Source organism: Rattus rattus, chromosome 2 (genome assembly GCF_011064425.1).
Source record: "Rattus rattus isolate New Zealand chromosome 2, Rrattus_CSIRO_v1, whole genome shotgun sequence".
NCBI lineage: Eukaryota > Metazoa > Chordata > Mammalia > Rodentia > Muridae > Rattus > Rattus rattus.
The window spans coordinates 55,269,416-55,292,234 of NC_046155.1; the positions used below are offsets into that span (position 1 = coordinate 55,269,416).

The 22,819-nt window shown below is 41.3% G+C and overlaps 1 protein-coding gene across 1 annotated transcript; it reads left to right on the forward strand.

Moving 5' to 3' along the window:
• Positions 1–9,594: 9,594 nt before the first annotated feature.
• Positions 9,595–22,343, forward strand: Prdx3 (peroxiredoxin 3). Its single transcript, XM_032892212.1, has 7 exons — positions 9,595–9,719; positions 11,180–11,315; positions 13,021–13,162; positions 14,270–14,405; positions 16,485–16,588; positions 20,935–21,100; positions 21,652–22,343. The coding sequence occupies exons 1-7, from the start codon at positions 9,684–9,686 to the stop codon at positions 21,703–21,705; spliced, it is 774 nt and encodes a 257-aa protein (XP_032748103.1). The 5' UTR covers positions 9,595–9,683; the 3' UTR covers positions 21,706–22,343.
• The last annotated feature ends 476 nt before the right edge of the window (positions 22,344–22,819 follow it).

Genomic DNA, 22,819 nt, shown 5'->3' on the forward strand with positions numbered 1-22,819 from the left:
AGTTATCTGTGCCTCTCTGAGGAAATTAGGACATTCCAATGCAAGAATAGAACAATGATAGCATTTATTCAACCCCACTGGGGAGCCAGGCCTGTGCTAGCTGTTTAACATGAATTATCAACTTGAACACAACATCCGGATGAGATAGGGAATAGAGCTGTATTTTGTAGATAAGAAGAGGTTTTATTATTTCCCTGGGGTTACACACTAGTAAGTAAAAGTCCTAGAATTCGAGCAAAGCTATGGCAGCGCATGCCTTTAGTCCCAGTGCTTGGGAAGCAGAGGCAGACAGATCTCTGACTTCAAGGCCAACCTGGTCTACAGAGTGGGTTCCAAGACGACCAGGGCTACACAGAAAAACCCTGTCAATCAACCAAACAAATAAATCCTAGGATTTGAACATAGCAGATAAAGAGTTCTAGCACTGATCACTGCCTGGCAGACCAGATGCTAAAGACTTGGTTCTGAGCATTGTTTTGTTGCCAGGATGAACATGTTTTTAAAAGAAAAAAAAAATCAGGCAGTTGAGTAAATGGTTAAGATCTTAGGGAGTTTTCTATTTCCATCCATAATTCCACTGTGGTCATTTCATTCCTTTCAATTAGCTACAATAATAAGTCATGGTCCCCCTTGAAAAATTTGTTTTGAGGAAGAGTCTTCAATTAAGTATCAATACCTAATTAGGGAATTGTTGACAGCCAACTGAGAGCAAGAATGGAAATGGAAGTGAGGATCCTGTGAGTATGCAATAATGGGAGAGACAGAAGCTGACAAGCTGCACACTGGATCCGCTGAGCTAAAAATGAAAAACAAAAAAGAAACCCAGGGACTCTTCAGAGGCATCCCTATCTCCCATGGATAAAAGCTGTGGGGTCAGAGTGTTTATAAACAGACATCTATGATTCCGGAAGACCACAGTCTATCTTCATTCTAAAGTGTACATTCCTTGTTCCTCAGTCATTACATTGGCTCTCTGAATCCTACTGATCTTTTTGGCCTCTCAACTTGCAGCTGAAGATACTGGAGATAGAAATATTCCTTTTTTTCCCCTCCATCTCTTTGTTCAATGTTTAATTTGCCAAGTATTACAGGAGTACAGACCACTTCCCTTACCACCAGCAAGAAAGTAAGTTGGCTAAAACAATGGAATAAGAGTGATTGTTGGGTTTCAGACTCCCAAAACAAACAGCTGAGGTGCATATTTTTACATACCAAAGTAGACCTGGCCCCCAGGTTCTCCCAGGGTCCCTCAGTTCCTACCTGGCATACTCCACCCTCTATCCTGAACTTTCCAGCCCAGGAGCTGGACTGCCCTTCCCCTAAGGGCTCTTCTATATATAATCCAAACATTTTGGTCTCTCTTCCCACGTTTTCCTTCTTTCTGCTCCCCCACTTTCTCTCAATTCACCCTCCTCTCTGTCTCCTTCCCCTTTCTTGGACCCAGTGAACTTGTCCAATAAACCTGTATTTGTATATATTTTCATCTGGCTTGGATTGGCTCGTTTCACCAGTGGAGAAAATAACATCAGTTGTAGAGATATATACATAGGACTCTGCCAGTGGAGGAAGAAGTGGTCTCAAGCACCATGACAATTCCAAGAAAGAAATGTGAGTTAAAAGGGACTTGGAAGTCTAAGGCTTCTCATTAATATCCCTCCCACTCTGAAAGGACCCCATTGTCACCAAATTTCACATTTAAAGTGTTGCCATGCTGTATCACATAGTGTTTTTCTATTAATACCTTTCTTTGAAGTAGGCTCACTTTTTTATGATCATTTGTTATTAACCATACAGAGTATGAGTTTCATTGTGACATTTTGTGGTTTGTTTTTATGTTTTGTCTTTCGTTGTTTTTATTTCTGGAGACAGGGTCTCATGTAGCTCAAGTTTGTCTTGAACTCATTGTGTAGCCCAGGATAATCTTGAAGACTCCACCCAACAAGTTCTTAGATTGGCAAATAATGTCATACTAATCAAAAAAAGCTTTGGAACATGAATAAGAAATTTCCATATGGTTTTTATCAGTAAATATAACTTTTAAATGCTTTTATACCATGTTACCTAAAGATTTCTTGGACAAAAAGGAGCTAAGTGAGCCAGGTAGTGGTGGCACAGGCCTTTAATCTCAGCACTCAGGAGGCAAAGGCAGGCCATCTCTGTGAGATCAGGACCAGCCTGGTCTACAGTGTGAGTTCCAGGACCGCCAGGCTATAGAGATAAACCCTGTCTTGGAAAGCACACAAACAAAACAGGAGCTTGGTGTAAAAGTGAAACGAGCACCAATGTAAATAAGTTCTACCCTCTCAGTGGCCTAAGGAGTACTAGTTAGATTATGCTAGGTAACTATCAGAATTCCAACCTCCCTGTGAGATCAGTGTTTAAAGGGGAAGGATGCAGCTGGCCTTTGGATCCAATGTTATAGAAACATCTGGAAAACCGAAGCCAATCTCTCTCCAGACTCCTAGCTCTCTGATTGGACCTCTGTCACCTGAGCTGTCTTTTGCTAGTCATTCTATCATTCACCCAACTTTAACTAGGGAACAGGATAAGCTGGTTTTAACTTAATTTTCAGCTGGAGAGAAACACAAGATCCATACCACCAAGTGGTTTATAGGAGGTTGAACACTTTGTTTTGTCTTATTAAGTACTGGACAATCAATACATTTAGGTGGAGACAAAATACATGCACTACACAGTAGAAGCATAAACCTTAATTCTGTACTTTTAGAATCAGAGCAAGAAATAAAACCATGCTTTCCTCCAGTAATTTACCTTTTTTAAAAATGATGACGCTTCTATTAATGTAGATAAGAATCTAAGTCATCACCCTGACTCATTTTATGACCAGCATCTATCAAAGGATTACCTTTTAATGATCAGCATCAGACAGGACTTAGCCCCTCCAAGACAGGTCCACAGGTCCACTTGTTACTCATAGTACCAAGAACACATAACAGATAGATGTAGCATGAGAAACATGGCTGCTGCTCTGTCTTGATTGTAGAAGTAAAAAGATACTGATGTTGAGTCAATATCCTACAGGGCTTTTTAAGCCTAAAATCTATAAACATCTGTGCCAAGTTATCTACCAATCAAGATTTGGGATACGGGACTTTCTTAGGAACATGTCTTTGCTGTTCTTATTCATCCTGTTCTTACTGGTTGGGGTGTTCAACTGTGGCAGGGGACTTTCCTTGTCTAACATCCATGTCTTAACTTGCCAACCAGACTGTCAGTTACCCAAATACATGTTTCTTTCTGACAAGTAGGATGTCAGTTTTCAAGGAGGTCTTGGGATCTTAAACTTTACTCAACCTCTACTCAAAATGTAAGTCTTATTCCAAATAGTTTTTCTTATGTTGGGATCCATCCCAGGGACAGCTTATAAAAGCAAAAACCATAAAAGCTTGTATATAGGTGCAGAAAATGCTGTCTGGCAGTTGGTTTGAGTCCAAATTTATTGTGGCTAACTATACAAAGCAGTTCTGAGTTCTGTTGTGATTGGTTTCCAAGAACACAAAAGCACAGAACATAACAGAATCTATAATCACCTAAAGCATGAGAAAGTTTCCTAGTAACTGCACATGAGAAAGTTTCCTTATACCATTAGTAACAGCACAAAATGGTAGGCTAGACAAGTAAGGGTTACCTAAGCCTTAACATTGTAGCTTATTCATAGAGTTGGCTTGAGCAACTGTCCCTGCCAGAGTGAACCCAGGTTGGGACAAGCACACCTAGCTAGAAAGCTCACGCCTCTAAGGAGTTTCCTCTGTGGATAAAGGATGCCATCTAGCAAGGACTTTGGGAATAGCAGTAATAAGCCTCAGGCTCCACATGGTGTAGACTGTATGGTTTCATGGATCTTTGAGGCCAGTTCTCACTTATTACAGAGGAAATTCTGCCCCCGGAGTGCTTATTGGGTCACAGAGAGTGTTTGTTGCTTATAGCTCAACCTTCACAGCCCTGTGTGCTCGGGATCTGAGTGGGAAACCACTGAATCCCTCTCTATGCTGAATCTACCATCTCTGTGTTTGGAAAGGGAGTGATTCTGTTTATGGTTTGTCTTAGTGCATGCAGGTAACAAAACACATATCTTAAACTGGGTAATTTGTGAACCGCAAAAAAAAATGGTAACCAACTCATAATCTTGGAGCTGGGAAGTCTGAGAACCAAGGTGCCAGCAGATGTGGTATGTCTGGGTTCTTTCTCCCATAGACAGTATTTCTAGGCTATATTCTCTCAAGAAGACTCTATCTCCATGACATACCCACCTCCAAAAGGCCTTGCCTTTTAATATCAGCACACAAAATCTTGGAAACACATAGACAGATCATTTTTGTTGGGCTTGGGTTTGTTGTTTTAAAGCATTTCTTTTAAAAAAAATTGGTGTTGGTTTTTTTTTTTTTTTGACTTTTTGTTTGTTTTGTTTTGTTTGATGGTTGTTTTGTTTTGTTTAATTTTTGGGATGGTAGAGGTCAGAAAACAACTTGCAGGAGCTGGTTCTCTCCTTCTACTGTGTGAGTTTCCAAGATAAACTCAGATCATCAAGCTTGGCAGTAAGCACCTTTATCACTGAGCCGTTCGTCCACCACTGCTTGTTTTTCGAAACAGAGTCTCAAAAACTGGAAGCACCATTGAGCCTTCACGACACATCTTCTCATCACTATATATCTTGGAGACTGTTCCATATGGAGCTCTTCAGGCTACCTTGTTCTTTTCATACAGAGTATCTGTTCTAAAGATGGCCGGACTAGAATTCATGGAGCCGTTTGCTGGTGAGTATGATTATTTTGTCCCATCTTTTTCTGTAACAAATACTAATTATTTTTTGTAGGAGTTAATGAGGACACACACACACACACACACACACACACACACACACACCATAAGACCATGATGGCGACTCGTGCCTATACTCCCAGCATTATGAAGGCAGGGGTGGGAGAATTGCTGAAAGTTTGAGAGCAACCTGGTTATGTATATATAGTCAATTACAGACTTGTCAGGGATATATACAAGGCCCTGTTAAATAATAAGTATAATATAGAATTCACTCTCTCTGGTGTTTAGTTCTATGAGTTTAGACATATGCACAGACATATAGGATAGTGCCATAACTACTGACTTTTAAGTATTCTTTTCCTTTCCAAGAAATAAGAAAAAATGAATAAATGAAAGGAAAGTAAAAAGAAACTGAATCCTTAAAAATACCAGATTTATCATCTGACCCAACAATTTCTACTCTTAGTTACCCTACCCAAAAGAACTGAAAACATATCCAAACAAAAATTTGTACATAAATGTCAGTAGCAGCACTGTATATGGTAGCTACAATGTGAAACAACCCAAGTCTGCCTTAATGAATAGATAAATCAAAATATGTCATACTCATATCATAGAAAAAACATGGGATGAGGGAACAGAGAGTAATTACAGAATAGGTATGGCAACTTCATTTAGAGATGATGAAAGTATTTTGGAACTGTATAGAGATGGTGGTTACCCAAAAAGCCACTGAATAATCTACTCTAAAAATCGTGAATTTTATGTTATATAACTTTAATTTTAAAAATCATGCAAATATCATGTATACATGTGTGGACAAATATAGGTGCCTATTAGAGGCCAGGAGAGGGCATCAGATCTCCTGGAACTGGAGTTATCACTGTGAGCTACCCATTGTCAGTGCTGGAAATTGAACTCAGGTCCTCTGAAAGAGCAATACATGATGGTCTTAACCTCTGAGGTATGTCTCCATCCAAATTTTTAAAAAATGTTTCCTAAAGAGATGGCTCCACAGTTAAGCTGTTGGAGAGGACCTAGGTTAGGTTTCCAGTACCCACATAGTGGTTCAAAGCTATCCACAGCTCCAGTTCTAAGGACACTCTTCTGACCTTCATGGGCAAGAGGCAGATACATAATACACAGGCATACATGCAGCAAAACACAAATAAAGTAGTTTTAAAAATTAATTACTATCTGAGGAATGTATAGATTAACCAAGCAACCCCTACTATCAACCCATTGGCCAAAAACTGCAATCCATACAGTGCTTTTGTTTACTGAACAAATAGGTAAGCACTATTGTAATTTTCTAGATGATGAGATGACAGGCCAGAGAAATAAAGGACCTATAATTGGAAAGTTGTAGATTTGGGATTCCAAGACTACATGACTGCATGGTGTTCTCAAATAATAGGAGCTCAGTAGCATGTTTATCACACAATATTGATTTTCTTAGAAAGCAAGAATTTGGCAGGAAGCCTGAAGTCCATTGGAACAGATAAGTAGTTAGGGAAAGAGAAGGGACAATTCAATTACCCAAAGAAGAACTCAACCCTAGCATGTAGAATGGAATGAGGACCTGGGGAGACCAGTCACAGACTACCATGTAGAACGGTGGGGTGAGACTCCTTGAAGGAAAGAAATATTAAGTCATTGTAAGCATTGTAAGCATTGTAAGCATTGTAAGCATTATAAACATTGTAAGTGTCCCCCATTAAGACATTCCACATTATGGTGCACTCCTTTAATCCCAGCACTTGGAAGGAAGAGGCTGAGGTCAGACTGGTCTGCAAAGTGAGTTCCAGGCTGTCACAGAAATACCCTGTCAGAGAGAGAGAGAGAGAGAGAGAGAGAGAGAGAGAGAGAGAGAGAGAGAGAGTGAGGGAGGGAGAGAGAGAGGGAGAGAGAGAGAGAGATTGCACATTAGGAACAAGGCATGAAGCTCAGTAAGTACTTACCTAACATATGAATTTCTGATACAATCCCCAGCACAACATAAACTGAGTGTGGAGGACCCAGAAAGAATTCAAGGTAAGTTCGAGGACAGCCCCTGCCTGTCCTTCCCCACTACCACAGGAAAAAAAAAAGTTCCAGGTTAGAACCCTAGCTACCCCATTGCTTTGGAGGGGTTATTCTGTAACCTCTCCTCTAACATCTCTCTCATTCTCCCTTCTTTCTGAGACATGTTCTTTTTTCCCACTTGGGAGGGACCAAAGATGAGACAAAAACTGCATCTTCATTCTCAGAAAATCTTGTCTCACCTATGTTCAAATTCTCCACCTCTGACCCCAGCATCTTGAGCCTCCCAGGCCTGGAGAACAGGTTTTTTTCTTCACAAAATTCAGGTCTTCACTAAATGGTTTACAAAGTAACAGGATGGAGACCATAAAAAGTATTTGAAAACAGTAAGTTGTTTTTGTTATCTGTTGTGTGTTGTTTTGTGACTAGGCACCAATAATTCTGAAATGTAGACAACCAAAAGGAATCAGTTATTTAGTTCAATTTCTCCTTCATCCTTCCATGGTCCCTCACCCCACCTCCATAGTAGGAGCGGAAGAAAGCACATCTGAAGATAACTCGTAAACGGCTTTTACTTATTTGAAAATCAAGCCAATTTATTTTTAACTAGAGTTGGGAACTGAGTCCACCCTTTATTATGGGGAGAGGGATTGCTGCACAGAGAAATGACCCCTAACGGACTTGAAGGGAACTGGAAAGATGGCAGAATTCTCGATGGTATAGTTCATATCCTGTTTCATGTTTGCCTTGTCTGCTTTAGGGTTCTGTCGTGCAGTATTCACCAGAGAAGACTTGTTTACACGTGTTTAAGCCAACAGAAAGTCTAAGAAGCTGACCAGTGACTATATTGGGTGTTTAGTCTTTCTCAGGATGAGCTTTTAAACACAAAAACCATGTTGACATACTTCAGTTAACAAGAAAAGTTAGCCAGAAGGAGAATTACAGAAGCCAAAAAGCAAGGTTAGGACATTTTAGAGCTAACGATACTCCAACCCTTATGTCTCTCATGCTAGCTCTTTAATCCCAGCACCTGGGAGCAGAATCAAGTAGCTCTCTGAGAATTTGAAGCCAGCACAGTGAAATTGTGTCTCAAAACAAACAAACATGCAAACATCCTCAGTGTGATGGAAAATAAGAAGAATTAAATGGAGATCATTATCTTACACAGTGGCAAGTAATTGGTGCTGGGTCTGCTTCCAGCCACCACAAACACAGCTGTTCAGCGGCATCAAGTTCTAAGTTCTGTACCTCTTGAATGTGTGTGTTTGTTTGTTTGTTTTTTAGAGACATAACCTACCATAATCTAATGTTCTACAATTCTCAGCTCCACTAATCACATGATGTTTTCCTTACTCCCAAAGCAAATTCTACCTATACTTGTAATCTGAGTACCGAGTACACTTGTAATCTCAGTACTAAGAAGTGGCACACTTCAGAGTTTTGTTTTGTTTCTATCTGAAAGTGAATCTTACTTTGTAGCCAAATCTGGCCTTGAACTCTTGGCCATCCTCCTGCCTCAGTCTCTCAAGTGCTGAGATTACAAGTATAAGTCATCAAGCTCGGCCTTCACTCTTTTTTTTTAATGTCTGAATTATCACTGATTTGTACACTGGGTATCAGTTAAGCAAGCGCTGTGAGGTCTTGTGACGTCTCTTTAGGTCTAAGGCTTTTTTTTTTTTTTTTTTTTTTTTGCATAAGTCAGGTACCCTGGGTAGCAACTAAGGGTGCATGGACAGCCAGTTTCACGAATTTTTCTTTTATGAGTATTTCTGATATAGTAGGGAGCAAAATAAATAATAACATCAAATCTCAGCATGAGAAATTAAAAATGTTTTTAGTTTTCTTTCAGTCTTCTGGCCTACAAACAAGACTAGAAGAGAACTCCTCTGACAACCTCTCTCCCTTTTCAACAAAACTCAGACTTTCAGCAAATAATTCTTAATTGTATCTAGCTCGAACTTTGCCGTATTTTGCATTAATTCTCTTCTATTTATACTGTTATAAGTAGAAGTTTATTTCCTACTTAACATTTCTTTTCAAATAAGATTATTTGCATTTTAAAAGTGAACAGGCATAAAGGAAATATTATTTAGATAATATACAAATTTCAGAAACTTTATTAGTAACAGAACAGTGCTTGGAAAAAAACAGCTTAGACATGGCATTTAGTGTGGTTATCATGTGAATTTTATTCTGTGTTTGATGTGCTACTTCAAAATCGTGCCCTGTAGTCATTATTTGGTATCTACGTTAACAAATACATTGATTTGAAATGTGTACCAATTATCCCAATTTTGAGAAAAGGCCAAATGGAAGCTCCCACTCAATATCAAAGGTTTTCAAGCACACGAAGCTCTGGTGTCTCTAAGCCACTTAGCTTATTAAAGAACTCAAACAACTAAGTTTGTTCCATTGAATGCAGAAGGCAGAAGATCCCACCTGAGGTAGAAAGGGAACTGGATTCTTCACAGTCAGAAAGTTTCTACTACACTATGTTACGAAACAAAATCAACAGAGAATATGTCAATAAATGTCTACTTCCTAGATTGAATTTTATCTTTTTAGGTTAGTGCGATAAATGGGAAAACAAGCACTCGGGTATTTAGGTCAAAAGGGAATTTCCTCCTGGGCAGGAAGGAGCGGTTCTATGCCTTCTCCCCTAAGTCACAACCACACACCGAGGTCCAGCCCCTTCACGTAAGCCGCACCCCTCCCGCCTGGACCGCCCACCTTCCCCGAAAGCCCCACCTCGCCTATCGAGGCCCCGCCCCCATGGGTGAAGCGGGGAGCAGAAACCACGCCCCCGACAGAAGCACACCGGGAGCCCTCCAGCTGCTCGTGGGTGTCTCCGCCTATCGTGGCTCTTGCGTTCTCTGAAGATGGCGGCAGCTGCGGGAAGGTTGCTCTGGTCCTCGGTGAGTGGCTGGCAGCTGGGCAGGCGCATGACACAACAGACACTCTGACCGGCACTTGCTTCCAGGACCGGATCGCGCCCTCTTGGGTCTGCTGGCCACTAGCCCTTATGGGAAGGAGTTCTCAGCTCCGGAACCTCCGGGCCTCCTGTAGCCCGAAAGGCCGTCTTGCGCCTGCGCAGGACAGCTTTTCTCTCCCCCGCGCGTGTAGTGTGCTCCCCAAGTCCTAGCGTTCTAGGGTTTCCTTACTACTTCTAAAATAAGCACCCAGGCCTGGCTTTTGAGGCTAGTGTGTTGACTACCGTGCTCTAGGGTCTGTCACCAAATACGACCTTGGGCAAGTGACACGTGTGGAGGTAGGGTGGGGTGGGGTGGGGAGAGGAGTGTAGGTATGTATGCGTCGTCTTCCGAGACAGGGTTTCGCTGTGTATCCCTGGATATCCTGAAACTTGATCTGTAGACCAGGATAGTCGGGAACTCACAGAGATCCGCCCGTCTCTGCCTCCCGAGTGCTGGAATTAAAGGCATGCACCGCCTGACTTCACATTTCTGAATCTCCGTTTTTCCTTTCTTTACCATGAAAGAGTGATGCCACATTTCTACATGGCTGTGAGCTCATACTTAAATCTGAGTATAAACAAAGTAATGGGAATAAAAACAGGAACGGGAGCCGCTTTCTACTCCATACTCAGGCTGGACTCAGCCTTGGTATCTGCTGTTTTCTAGTAGCAGCCTACTTACTGTCTTCTTGTTAGCCATCCTCCTCTCCTTTTTCATCGCAGGGCTCAGCCCCTAACTCTCTGTCCCATGCTGGACATCAAAGTTGAGCAAACCCTATTAACCTTGAGCTTGGGCCAAACCCTCCCAGTGTATGAACTTCACCTCTGTTCCTTGATTGAGAGCCTGGAAGGGCCTTTTTCTGAGAAAAACCTTGATGTGGCTACATGATGCAACAGATAGCTAGCTCCAGGCAGAGAAGGGTACAGCTATTCAGCCTGGCCTGGCCTTCCCGAATTTTTGGAATTGAATTTACTCTTGAGGCTATATTCTTAGGATTTTCTTGGCCTTGCAGTCTTTAAGAAAATGTAGAGTCGCTCTTTCTCCTCTCTTGATCTCTTGCTCTTCCCCGTTTGTCCCTTCTCTCCTGGTTCCCTTCCCCCCCCTTCTCTCCACGTGCTTATGGCCGGCCTCTACTCCTCTCCCTTTCCTCCCTTTCCTTCTCCCCCTCCTCCCCCTCCCTCTCTCTTCTCTCTGCGTCTACTACCCTCCCAACTCCCCTCTCCATGCCCTGAATAAACTCTATTCTATACTTTTTTTAAAAAAATAAGTAAACTCAACCCATTCTCTTAACTTGATTTGGTATTTGTTTCATTGGGAAAAGGATCATTAACAAAGAGCCGCAGCAGCAAACATAAGTCACCCTTCCAAAGAGCCTTTCTAATAGAAAGCATTTTTCTTTCCAGGTGGCTCGGCCTGCGAGCGCTATTTTCCGGAGTATTTCTGCCTCAACAGTTCTTAGGCCTGTTGCTTCTAGAAGAACCTGCTTGACAGACATGCTGTGGTCTGCCTGTCCCCAAGCAAAGTTTGCCTTTAGCACCAGTAAGTGTTACTGTGCTCTAGTTGGCACCCAGGTAAAGGGGCCCATATCCACCACTCTGGACCCTGGCTATTCTACATGAGGCTTGTCCTTGGAGATTTTAAAAGTGCAGTGTGAGAATGCATAGAGATGGCTGGATCTATAAGGAACTGTTAGGAACAGTCAGGAAGAAAATGGAAGCCAGTGGTGGAGCCACACACCTTTAATGCCAGCACTCAGGAGGCAGAGGCAGGTAGATCTCGGAGTTAGAGGCCAGCCTGATCAGAGTTCCATGGCAGCAAGGTCTACACAATGAAACCCTGTCTCGAAGAACCAAAAAGGAAAAAAAAAAAGTTCCAGGCCAATGATAATGTCATAGTGTGAGATGGTCTGGGAACAACAAATAAACAGCAATGCCCCCCCCCAAGAAAAGAAAAAAAAGAGTAGAAAAGGCTATAATCTAGGAAAAAGAAAATATTTATATAATATACTTAAAAGATACTCCTCAGGCTGGAGAGATGGCTCAGTGGTTAAGGGCACTGACTGCTCTTCCAGAGGTCCTGAGTTCAAATCCCAGCAACCGCAGGGTGGCTCACAACCATCTGTAATGAGATCTGATGCCCTCTTGTGTGTCTGAGAACAGTTACAGTGTATTTATACATAATAAATAAATCTTTAAAAAGAAAGATATTCCTTTAAGATACCTAAATTACTAGATAAAATGAATACACAAAACACCACAGAGTTCTACCATACCTTATCCCAGCTTTGAAACATGTCCTGCATCTTGCTCTTGGTTTCTCTCTGCCACGCCTCAGTGCCTCTCACTAAGATAACGACAGGCATTGCTCCCGTCAGTCTTATCCTTCTGATGGCCTAATCTGCCTGGAAACAGCTGTTTTCCTGCACTAGAGCCTCCTAGACTCTGTTCTCCCTACCGTGAAGAGCTAATCCGACTGCTTGTTGTTGAGGGTCCTTTTAAGACCTGCTCTGAGTTTTGAGTTTGTTCCTGTTCCCTCTGTATTGGCCCCTCAGTCAAGTCAAACAATGCCATGGGCAGTTTCCTGTGATACACACACACCCAAGTCTGAGCTAGCTCCATGTCTGACTGCCTTCTCTGATTCTTTCTACTGCTTTCCTCCTCTTCCTTTTAGTTCCAAGCCATTTCATTTCATTTCTTCTAGTGTTTGTTCTAGTGTTTTTCTTTAGGGTTGGAGTGATAGCTAAGTCAGTCAGTTCTGACCAACCTTCAGAACTCACATAAGACCCGGCATGGTAGTATATGATGGTCTCAGCACTTGGGGAAGAGAAGACCACTGAGTCCTTGGAGCTCAATGTCAGCTAGCCTACCCTACTTGGTAAGCTGAGTTTATAAAAGACTCTTAAAAGAGAAAGGGTTTAAAAAAAATGGTAAATGTCTTCTGAGGATCTATGTGTCTTCCATCCATATTCATGCTCATGAGTATGCTTTGCACGCACACACACACACACACACTCTCCCTACCACTGAGTTGAGTTTGTATATGCTTTGGAACTGTGCTGAAGGAAAAATTACTCTACCTAAGATGTACAATTGAAGTGAACCATCTTACTGCATTGTGTTAATAAACAACTTTTGTCACCAGTTACGGTAAATAGTAAATTTACTTGGTAAGTTTCAACAAAAGGAGTATAAATAAAATCATGCAGTAGATGACCAGCTACATACAGGTGTGTGATCTTTTTTAGGTTCTTCATTCCACACCCCTGCTGTCACCCAACATGCGCCCCATTTTAAAGGTACTGCTGTTGTCAATGGAGAGTTCAAAGAGCTGAGTCTTGATGACTTTAAGGGGAAATACTTGGTGCTTTTCTTCTACCCTTTGGATTTGTAAGTTTGATTTTATAATATTTTCATGTCCCTCTGAGAGCTGGTATTGATCTCTATCCCACACTGAAATTCCTCTTTTAGCGGAGAGGAAGGTTCTTTCTAATTTTTGTCCACTGTCCTTGACCATCTGTAGCTCATGTGAACATAATGGGAGGAAATGTCCTTCCTTTTAATGGAGGAGTTTTAGTGTGGTTCTGTTGGTTTTTCAGGTGATCCTGGGGATCAAACCCCGGGCCTTGTGCATGCTAGGCAAGCACTCTTACTGGATTATGCATTCAGCATTTAATACAGTTCTATCTCATATACTTTCTTTTTTTTTTTTTTTTTTTTTTTTTTTTTTTCGGAACTGGGGTTTGAACCCAGGGCCTTTCGCTTCCTAGGCAAGCGCTCTACCACTGAGCTAAATCCCCAACCCCTCATATACTTTCAATTAATGGTTCCCTAAGCCAGTCTAAACTTTACAACAGTCCGGGTGGAAGTAGTATAAGAAATGATTCTTTTTGGGGGGTGTGGGGGTGGAGATGTGACTCAGAAGAGCACTGGATGCTTTTCCAGAGGTCCTGAGTTCAATTTTCCAGCAACCACATGGTGGCTCACAACCATCTGTAATGGAATCCAATGCCTTCTGGTGTATTTGAAGACAGCAACAGTATAACTCATACATGCATAAATAAATAAAATGAGTTTTTCATAAAGTTACTTTATTTGAAAGTACAAGTTTTCTTTTAACTCTTTAAACATGCCTCCCAATCACCTTCATTCATTTGTTTATTTGTGTGTTTGTTTGTTTACTGGAGGCAAGATTTTCTCTGCCTCCCCGGTACTTGGATTAAAACTGGACACCACCAGCCCATAAGGAAGCTTCTTTTTTTTTTTTTTTTTTTTTTCTTTTTGTTGTTGTCATGGTCTCCTTATGTAGACCAGACTGGTCTGAACTCACAAAGATCCTCCTTCAGAGTTCTGGGATTAAAGGTGTATGCCACCACATCCAGCACACCCAGCCCATTTTCACATTTTTTTAACCCCTAAGTGAATCAATTTAGTTTTAGACTACCAACTGTGGTAAGGTTTTTGATCTGATGAACCTTTCTTTTTTCCCCCCCCAAGCACATTTGTGTGTCCTACAGAAATTGTTGCTTTCAGTGACAAAGCCAATGAGTTTCATGACGTAAACTGTGAAGTAGTTGCAGTTTCTGTGGATTCCCACTTCAGTCATCTTGCCTGGATCAACACACCAAGAAAGGTAGGTTGAGTGACAGTCACCTTTTCTTGGTTTTATTTTATTCTTTGGTTTCATTTCTACTTCATAAATAACACAGACCACACAATAAAAACATTGTATATATTTATGGAATACAATGCAATGTTTTGATACATGTGTACATTGTGCAAGGACCAAATCAGGCTATTCAGTACTCTTTCCTGAGTCATTTCTTTGTGGTGATGACATTCAAAATCCCTTTCAGCTTGGTGGAAGTGGTTCACACCTTTAATCCAGCACTCAGAAGGCAGAGACAGGATGATCTTTGTGAGTTTTAACTTAGTCTGGTCTATGTAGTGAGTTCTAGGACAACCAGAGCCACATGGTGAGACCCTGCCTCAAACAAACAAAGATGCTTCTTTAGCTAATTTTTAAAAATATATGTAGTCATTTACTGTACAGAAGAACAGAACCTATTCCTCTTATCTAACTAATCATTGGCCAATGTCTCTTGCTCATTCCCCAGCTACCCCTGCTCTCTGCACTAATGAGAGATTTAATACAAAGTCTAGAGGTTGTCAAAACTTAGACAGTCTGAAGGGAGCATTTGCCTGCCTCCCGCCTTCCCCTTTTCTTCCTTTCAAAAACAGTGTCTTGTGTATTCCAGGCTCAGGATTAGGGTTTATTAGCTTAGAGGACCTTGAGCTGATCCTTCAGCCTTCCAGAACCTGGTTTATGCCTTGCTGGGATCAAATGCTGTACATGTACCGGTGAGCCATATCCTTCTGGAGTAGGTTACTTGTAGGGCCTCTCCTGTCAGCAGTTTGTAAACTATGGTCATAACATATAATATAGACCACACAATATCTTTACTGCTCATTCCACATATTTCTTCCAAGTAATGGAGATAGGCTCAGTGGGACAAGGGACGTGGCTGTTGTCTGTCACCTCCTCTTGAACCCTTAGTAGTTGACTGTACTGTTCTGTTTGATGTCTACAAATCTGCTAAGGGGGAAAAAAAAATCAAAATTTCACTAGGTATGTTCCAGGACTAACAATAGTGACTTGAATAATTTACTTTCTTCATTTTTATATTTGAGTATTTAGTTTTCAATTCAACAGCTGCTTTAACAATTGGAAAAAGAGGGCGGGGTATGCTCACAGCTTTTACTTAGCGTGCACGAAGCCTTGGGTTCAGTCTCCAGTACCACATACATTAGGTGTGTTAGCACAGCCTATGATCCCAGCATTCCAGAAGCTGCAGCAGGAAGATAGAAGTTGAAGATCATCATTGGCTACATAGAAAGTTGGAGACCAGTCTGGCTGCATGAGACAGACCCTTCCTCAAAAGATAAAGGCCAATCAGTCTCTTTCTAGCAGTGGCCTGAAGAAAAGTATTTCACTTTTTGAGCTTTAGTTTCCTCCTCTTTAAAATGATGGAGATAGGCTATTGAGGTCAGTCAGCAGGAAAAGTGCTTGCTGAGCAAGCCTGACAACCTGGAGCCTACATAAAGTGTAAGGAAAGAACAACTCCAGAGAGTTGTTCTCTCGCCTCCACACGTATGCAATGCCACGTTTGTGCGCACACACATAAACATACATATATCAGTTAATACATCAAGATCATAGGTACTGGAAAGATGGCTCATCGGTTAAGAACACTGCTGTTTTGGGGGTTGGGGATTTAGCTCAGTGGTAGAGCGCTTGCCTAGCAAGCACAAGGCCCTGGGTTCGGTCCCCAGCTCCGAAAAAAAGAAAAGAAAAAAGAAAAACAAAAAAAGAACACTGCTGTTTTTTAAGAGAACCCAGGTTTAATTCTCAACATCCACATGTCAGCTCACAATTGCCTTTAGCTTCAGTTTCGGGGACCAGATACCCTCTCCTGGTCTTCTCAAACACTACATGCTTATGGTACACTTACATGCAGGTAAAACTCTCTGACATATGAAATATAAATAACAGGGTTGGGCTGGTTGTAAGAGGGAAGTAAGTTAAACGTAATTTCCTTACGTGCATTTACTGTTACTTGCCACCGTCATTGTTGGTTTTAAACATTGGTATGTGGTTCAGACCTTGTTGGACCACCCAATTAAAAACCAGTCCTGTTTGCCTTTTTATTAGAATGGTGGTTTGGGCCGCATGAACATCACGCTGTTGTCGGACTTAACTAAGCAGATATCCCGAGACTACGGAGTACTGTTGGAAAGTGCTGGCATTGCGCTCAGGTAAGAGCTGTTCTTACAGACAGGATGGTTTTGCATATTTTAGTGTCATCCTGATTTTTAAAGATTTATAAGCTCTCTACTATAGCATTTTTGTTTGTCAGTTTTGGCAAAACTCAGGAAGAAATACAGTTTTGATTCTTTGGTGGAAGTTTTGATTTTTGAGTCAGGGTACATACATATATACATACATATATACATTATACATACATACATACATATCACCAGGTTATCCTTGAATTTGTTCTCATTCTAGTTATCTCAGTGCTGGGATTATGGGTTTATACCACAGGTATGATACCTGGATGATAAACGCTGTCAGAAGCAAAACCTTTTTCTTTTCTTAATTTAGATTTTATATTAGGGCTCAGAACTTAGAGAATGAATTTAGTGTGTGTGTGTGTGTGTGTGTGTGTGTGTGTGTGTGTGTGTGTGTGTAAAACATAGGTTTATTAGAATGCCTTATAGGCTGTGGTCCAACTAATCTTCGCAATCTCAAATCGGGGTTTCTACCCTGTCTTGATCATTCAGTTCCCAGATAAAAGATACACACCCTTTATATTTATAATAAACCTTTATAGCACTAGAGCTGGGCAGATTCTACCCTCTAAGCTATTAGAAATTACTTGCTCATCAATAACCCCGAGTTATAACTTCCATGTTCCATCTGGGCAGCTCTTAACTCCGATTGGCCAGCCCTCGAGGCATGTTCTCATGATTCCTACTATGTGTTGTCCTTTTCTCTCTCCATCTTTTCTCCTTCTCCAGTCCTCTTCTTCTTCTTCCTCTTCCTCCTCTTTTTTCTCCTCTTCCAACCCCAAGACCGGAAATCAAAAATCTCTCTTCTGCCTGTAGAAGGCTGTAGACTCTATCTTTTCACCAGTCAGGGAGGGATGAGTTGGGGAGCAAGGTTACTCATAGACTCTCTAGTTCCTGGGGGCAACCAGGCCTTGTGGGCCAGTATTAACATTACAATACATAGCCAAAGACCAAAGCTCAACCGCAGGAATGCTAAGAAGTGGTCCAATGCTAGTGAGAGAACTGACTTACTTACCATCAAGAGCGCTAGCAAGCAGGTAAGAAGCAGGCTTCCTCCTTTCATGTCCTTTATATAGGCTGCAGGGAGAAGGCATGGTCCAGATCAAAGATATATATATTCCTGGGCTGGAGAGATGGCTCAGCGGTTAAGAGCGCTGGCTGCCCTCCAAAGGTCCTGAGTTCAATTCCCAGCAACCACATGGTATCTCACAACCATCTGTAAAGGGATCTGATGCCCTCTTTTGGTGTGTCTGAAAACAGCTACAGTAAATAAAATAAATAAATCTTTAAAAAAAAAAAAAAAAAGATACATATTCCTACTTCAAATATCCAGATTAGAAATGGGATATATTCTTCCTACTTCAAATGACTTAATTAAGAAAATAATCGCTGGGCAGTAGTGGGGCACACCTTCAATCCCAGCACTCAGGAGGCAGCATCAGGTAGATTGCTTGAGATTGGGGCCAGCCTGGCCTGCAGAATGAATTCCAGGACAGCCAAGGCTATACATAGAGAATCCCAGTCTGAGGAAAAGGGGGGCAAAGAGTTTCCTCACAGATGTGCCCAATCATTTGGGTTTTAGTTAATTCCTGATTTTGTCAAGTTAACAACCAAGAATAGACATCACAAATTTATTTTATTTTATGTGTATGGGTATGTTTTGCCTGCATGTATGTCTGTGTTGTAAGCACTTTCCTTGGATTAGAAATGGGTCCTGGAGGTCAGATCCCCTGGAACTAGAGTTATAAATGGTTCTTAGCTGCCATATGGATTTTGGGAATCTAACCCAAGTCCTCTGCAGGAGCAATAAGTACTCTTAACTGCTTCCCCATCCCCGGAAAAAGCCATTTTTATTTATGTCTATAAATAAATAAATTATGCACTAAATAGTGTCTGTGAGGGTTGCATATCTTTCAGAAATGGCCAAGACATGTACCCTGTCCACTACCTGGGTCTCCTTTTAGTAAAGGGTGCCTATGTTTTGATGGTCCCACTGATACCAGTCCAGGAACCCTTCTGTAACAGCTTTTCCTAGTACTTAAGCTACTGGACCGTTTGGAGAAAGACTTTTCAAAGTTCATTCTCTTGTCTCCCCCCACACTCTTGTGTGTGTGTGTGTGTGTGTGTGTGTGTGTCAGTCTCAATTTCTCCCAGTGTAGATGGTGTTGTATAAGCTGTGAAACTGAATAAACCAATGTTTGATTTTGTCTTAGGGTTTCATTGCTGTGAATAGATACCATGATCTAGGTAACTCTTACAAAGGAAAACATTTAATTGGGGCTGGCTTACAGTTTCAACGGTTCAGTCCATTATCATCATAGTGGGAAGCATGGTAGTGTACAGGCAGATATGGTGCTGGAAGGAGAATTCTACATCTGAAGGCGACCAAGAGAGACTCTTCTGCAGGCAGCCAGGAGGAGGCACTCTTCTGCAGTGAGCAGGGCTTGAGCACGAAGAGATCTCAAAGCCTTGCCTATATAGTAGCACACTTCTTCCAGCACGGCCATACCTACGAGTGCCACTTCTATGGATCAGGCATATTCAAACCACTACAGGTTTTCTTTTTAAACTTTGCTTTTTAATGGCTGTGTGACTCTGGGCTGCAATATTCTCTTAGATAAAATGAAGGTGAATCTGGTTGGTACAGAGGAATAACCTAGTCAGGTAGTTTAGAGAGTAGGGCATGCAGTTGTCATAGCCCGTGCTTTCTATGTTCTTACATTCCGTGGAAGTGGAGAAAGTTCCCTGTCTTACACAATCACATGTTCAGTTGTAGCCTTTTTCACAGGAACATAGGCTTCAGTTGTCATCTGGAAAAGAGGACCATGCCTTGGGGTGCCATACAGTTGGACTAGCTATGCCCAACTCATCTTGAACCTCTGGCAGGGTTAGGGAAGTTCGCCTTGTTGACTTCAGTATTACTGTTTTCCTTAGTAAACCAAAGCCAAGCTCCTCCATAGTTGACTGTGGCAGGAGAAAGTTATCTGTTATGATTCCTTCCCTAGGGTTTTCTGATTTTATAAACTCCTACCAGTTTTCTTCTGGGCTAAGAGGGGAAAGAAAGCTGGGTCTAGCTGATACGTAGAGTGTATATGCCCTGCTCCTTCCCAGGTCTGCCTGTACTTCTCTCTAGAGACTGCACCTGGTTCCCTCAAAGACCAAGCAAAAGAAGTGTAAGGTCAGGCTCAAAGCTTTGATTCCAAACATCAGGCATTGGAAAGAGAAGCTTCTCTGTACTTTGCCTTTTCCCTATGTAGTTGACACTTGAAGTCCCTGTATCTTGTTGAGGGGGATAAAGCTTGATGTGGTGCACACCTTTAATCCAAGCATTCTGAGTTCTAGGCTAGCCTGGTCTACATAGTAGTGCCAGGACTGTGTAGAAAGACCCTGTCTCAAAACAAAAACAAAAGGGATTGTGAGCTGCCATAAAGATGACTCAGCAGTCCTGAATGCTCACTGGTGTTAGAGGATCAGAGTTTGATTTTCAGGACCCACATTACAGACGCCTGTAACTCCAGCTCCAGAGAATCCAGCACCTTCTTCTAGACTCCATGGGTGTTTGCACGTATGCATAAACAACAAACACACAAAAATAAAATCTTTTAAAGGGAAGTTTTAAATATTGGATGTAGTTCCAATCTCCCTCTTACATATACGTGGTCATATTACCAGAGTCTGAACCGGGAGTCCAAAGAGTGCATAGCTGGATCACTGTGTAAAGGTCTCTTCTGTCTCTAGTTCATCTTTTTTAGGTATCATATCACATTGGGGATACAGTTTTGCAATGTTCCTATAATGTATGCTTTCCGTGGTGGTCTTGTATTACCAGAGCATGTCATTATTGAAAGGTGATAAATTTTCTTAAAATATTAATTCCAGGGTTTGGGGATTTAGCTCAGTGGTAGAGCGCTTGCTAAGGCCCTGGGTTTGGTCCCCAGCTCTGAAAAAAAGAAAAAAAAATATTAATTCCAGGTTGGTTTTTCTTTTTCTAAGATTTAATTTTAACTATGTGTGTGTAACTCTGTAAAAGTATGTACATTCACTTACTTGCCCTTGGAGGCTCTAAAAGGAAGTCAGATCCCCAGGAGCAGGAGTTACAGGCAGTTGTGTGGTTCCCCTACATGGGTTCTAGGAATCTCTGGAGAGACAGTACAAATTATTAATTGCTAAGTAATCTCTTCAGTTCCTAAAACTCCCATTTTAAAGCATTTGACAAGTTGATGAATTTACTAAAAGGAGAACTGAAGACATAAAAGGACAGAAATGAGTTGTTGGCGCTATTCCTGTTAATGAGGATAAATTCTGTGCAGAGGTCTCTTCATTATTGACCCTAATGGTGTCATCAAGCACCTGAGTATCAATGACCTTCCGGTGGGCCGAAGTGTGGAAGAAACACTCCGTTTGGTAAAGGCGTTCCAGTTTGTGGAGACCCATGGAGAAGTCTGCCCAGCCAACTGGACACCAGAGTCCCCTACGGTATGTTGTTTTCCTCAGATCACCACACCCCAGGTCTCCTCTGTCTCCAGGGTGTTCTGTCAAGGGAGGCTACAGAGATACTGGCTGAGTGTGGGTGGGTGACACTTAGACAGTTTCTACTGAGGCTGCTAGTTAATTTTCATCTGTATGTTTTAAACAAAATGGGCTAATCTCCAAAAGTGAAGAAATTTTAGTTTAAGACTGAGAGCTTGGGCCAGATATGGTAGCACACACCTTTTATCTAGATGAAGGGGCAGGTGAACCATTTTGAGTTTGAGGCTAACCTGGTCTACAAAGTGAGTTCCAGGATAGCCAGGGCCATTGGAAACTCTGTCTTCAAACAAACAAACAAACAAACAAAAAAACTGTGATCCTTGAGCTCCCTTTTGAGACGACTGTTATGAAATTCCTCCTAAACTATTTAATTTTTTTTTTTTTTTTTTCTAAAGCATGCACAGTTTTATTTTTCAGTTTCTTGTGCTGGTTGTTTTGTTGTGAAGAATAAATGGAGAATAAGGGCTAATTTTTTTTTTTTTTTTTTTAATTTTCAGATCAAGCCAAGTCCAACAGCTTCAAAAGAGTACTTTGAGAAGGTCCATCAATAATAAGTCATCCTATGTCTGCTGTTTACCTGAAGCTTCTCATGCCAAAAGAGAGCCCCAGCTGGAATCCTCCCAGTGCCCTGAAGATTATTTATAGAATGGCAAAACCTCACCATGCTTATGTTTATAAGTACTACTCCACGGGCTTTGTAATTTTAAGACAGGTTCAGGTTAAAGGTGGCCAGCTCCTTCCATAGCTGTCCTTAAGAGGAACTTCTTGATGGCTACCACTTCTCCACAAGTGCTTGGTCCCCATTTCTTAGATCATGTCTTCAGAGGGTTAAGATTTCTTAGACTGCCCTGAAGCTTGGTCTACAGTGAAGTAGCACATAGCACCAGTACTTAGTGAAATGAAGTAGCACATAGCGCCAGCACTTAGTGAAATGAAGTCACATATAGTGCCAGCACTTAGTGAAAGCTTCTGATCAAGGTCCTGAAATTTCCTCTTGGATTTTTGTTAATTATGCTGAATTTCCCATTATATTTTTAGTGTAGTCATTAACTCACAGTGTCCTTGTGTGTTCTAAGGTATTGATGAGTTATAATCATGAAGGACTATGTTTCTAAAACACTATGTCATTTTCTTTTCTTCAAGTGCTGGATGTATAGAATAAAAATAAACATTAAGATATTTGACATCATTAACAGCTCCTCCTTTGATGACTTGGCTCAACAAGTACCTGTTTACTGGGCATTTTACACAGAGCTGGCTGTGTAAATTAGGAAACTGAAATTAGCAGGCAAGATACCTAAACTTTCATTCCTTATTTTGGTAGCTCCTGGAATGAAAACCATGCCAGGTTGGTCTTTAGAGGCACTGGAGTGAAGAAAAATAAACCTTTGTCTTTATTCCCTTGATTCTGGAAGAGAAGGTCAATAAACAGAAATCAGGTACTTGTAGGGTTCTGAGTAGGTTTTTCAGGGAAGTCTTTAGGGAGAAGAGTCTGGTTCTATTTTTGCATATGTAAAATGAGTGTAATTATATATATCTTGGGGTTTTGAGAAAAAAAGAAAAGGGGATTAGCAAGTGTCTTAGTGGCTTTTCTTTTGCTGTGACAAATCATGACAAGACAACTTATAAAAGAATTTGTTTTGGATTTTTTATTTGTTTATTTGG

What these genes read in the sequence shown, in the direction of transcription:
- Prdx3 (XM_032892212.1), top strand. Translation starts at nt 9,684, where the DNA reads ATGGCGGCAGCTGCGGGAAGGTTGCTCTGGTCCTCG. An exon ending in GAAGGTTGCTCTGGTCCTCG is followed by an intron (nt 9,720 to 11,179) that starts GTGAGTGGCTGG and finishes TTTTCTTTCCAG; the next exon opens with GTGGCTCGGCCTGCGAGCGC. An exon ending in GGACACCAGAGTCCCCTACG is followed by an intron (nt 21,101 to 21,651) that starts GTATGTTGTTTT and finishes TTTAATTTTCAG; the next exon opens with ATCAAGCCAAGTCCAACAGC.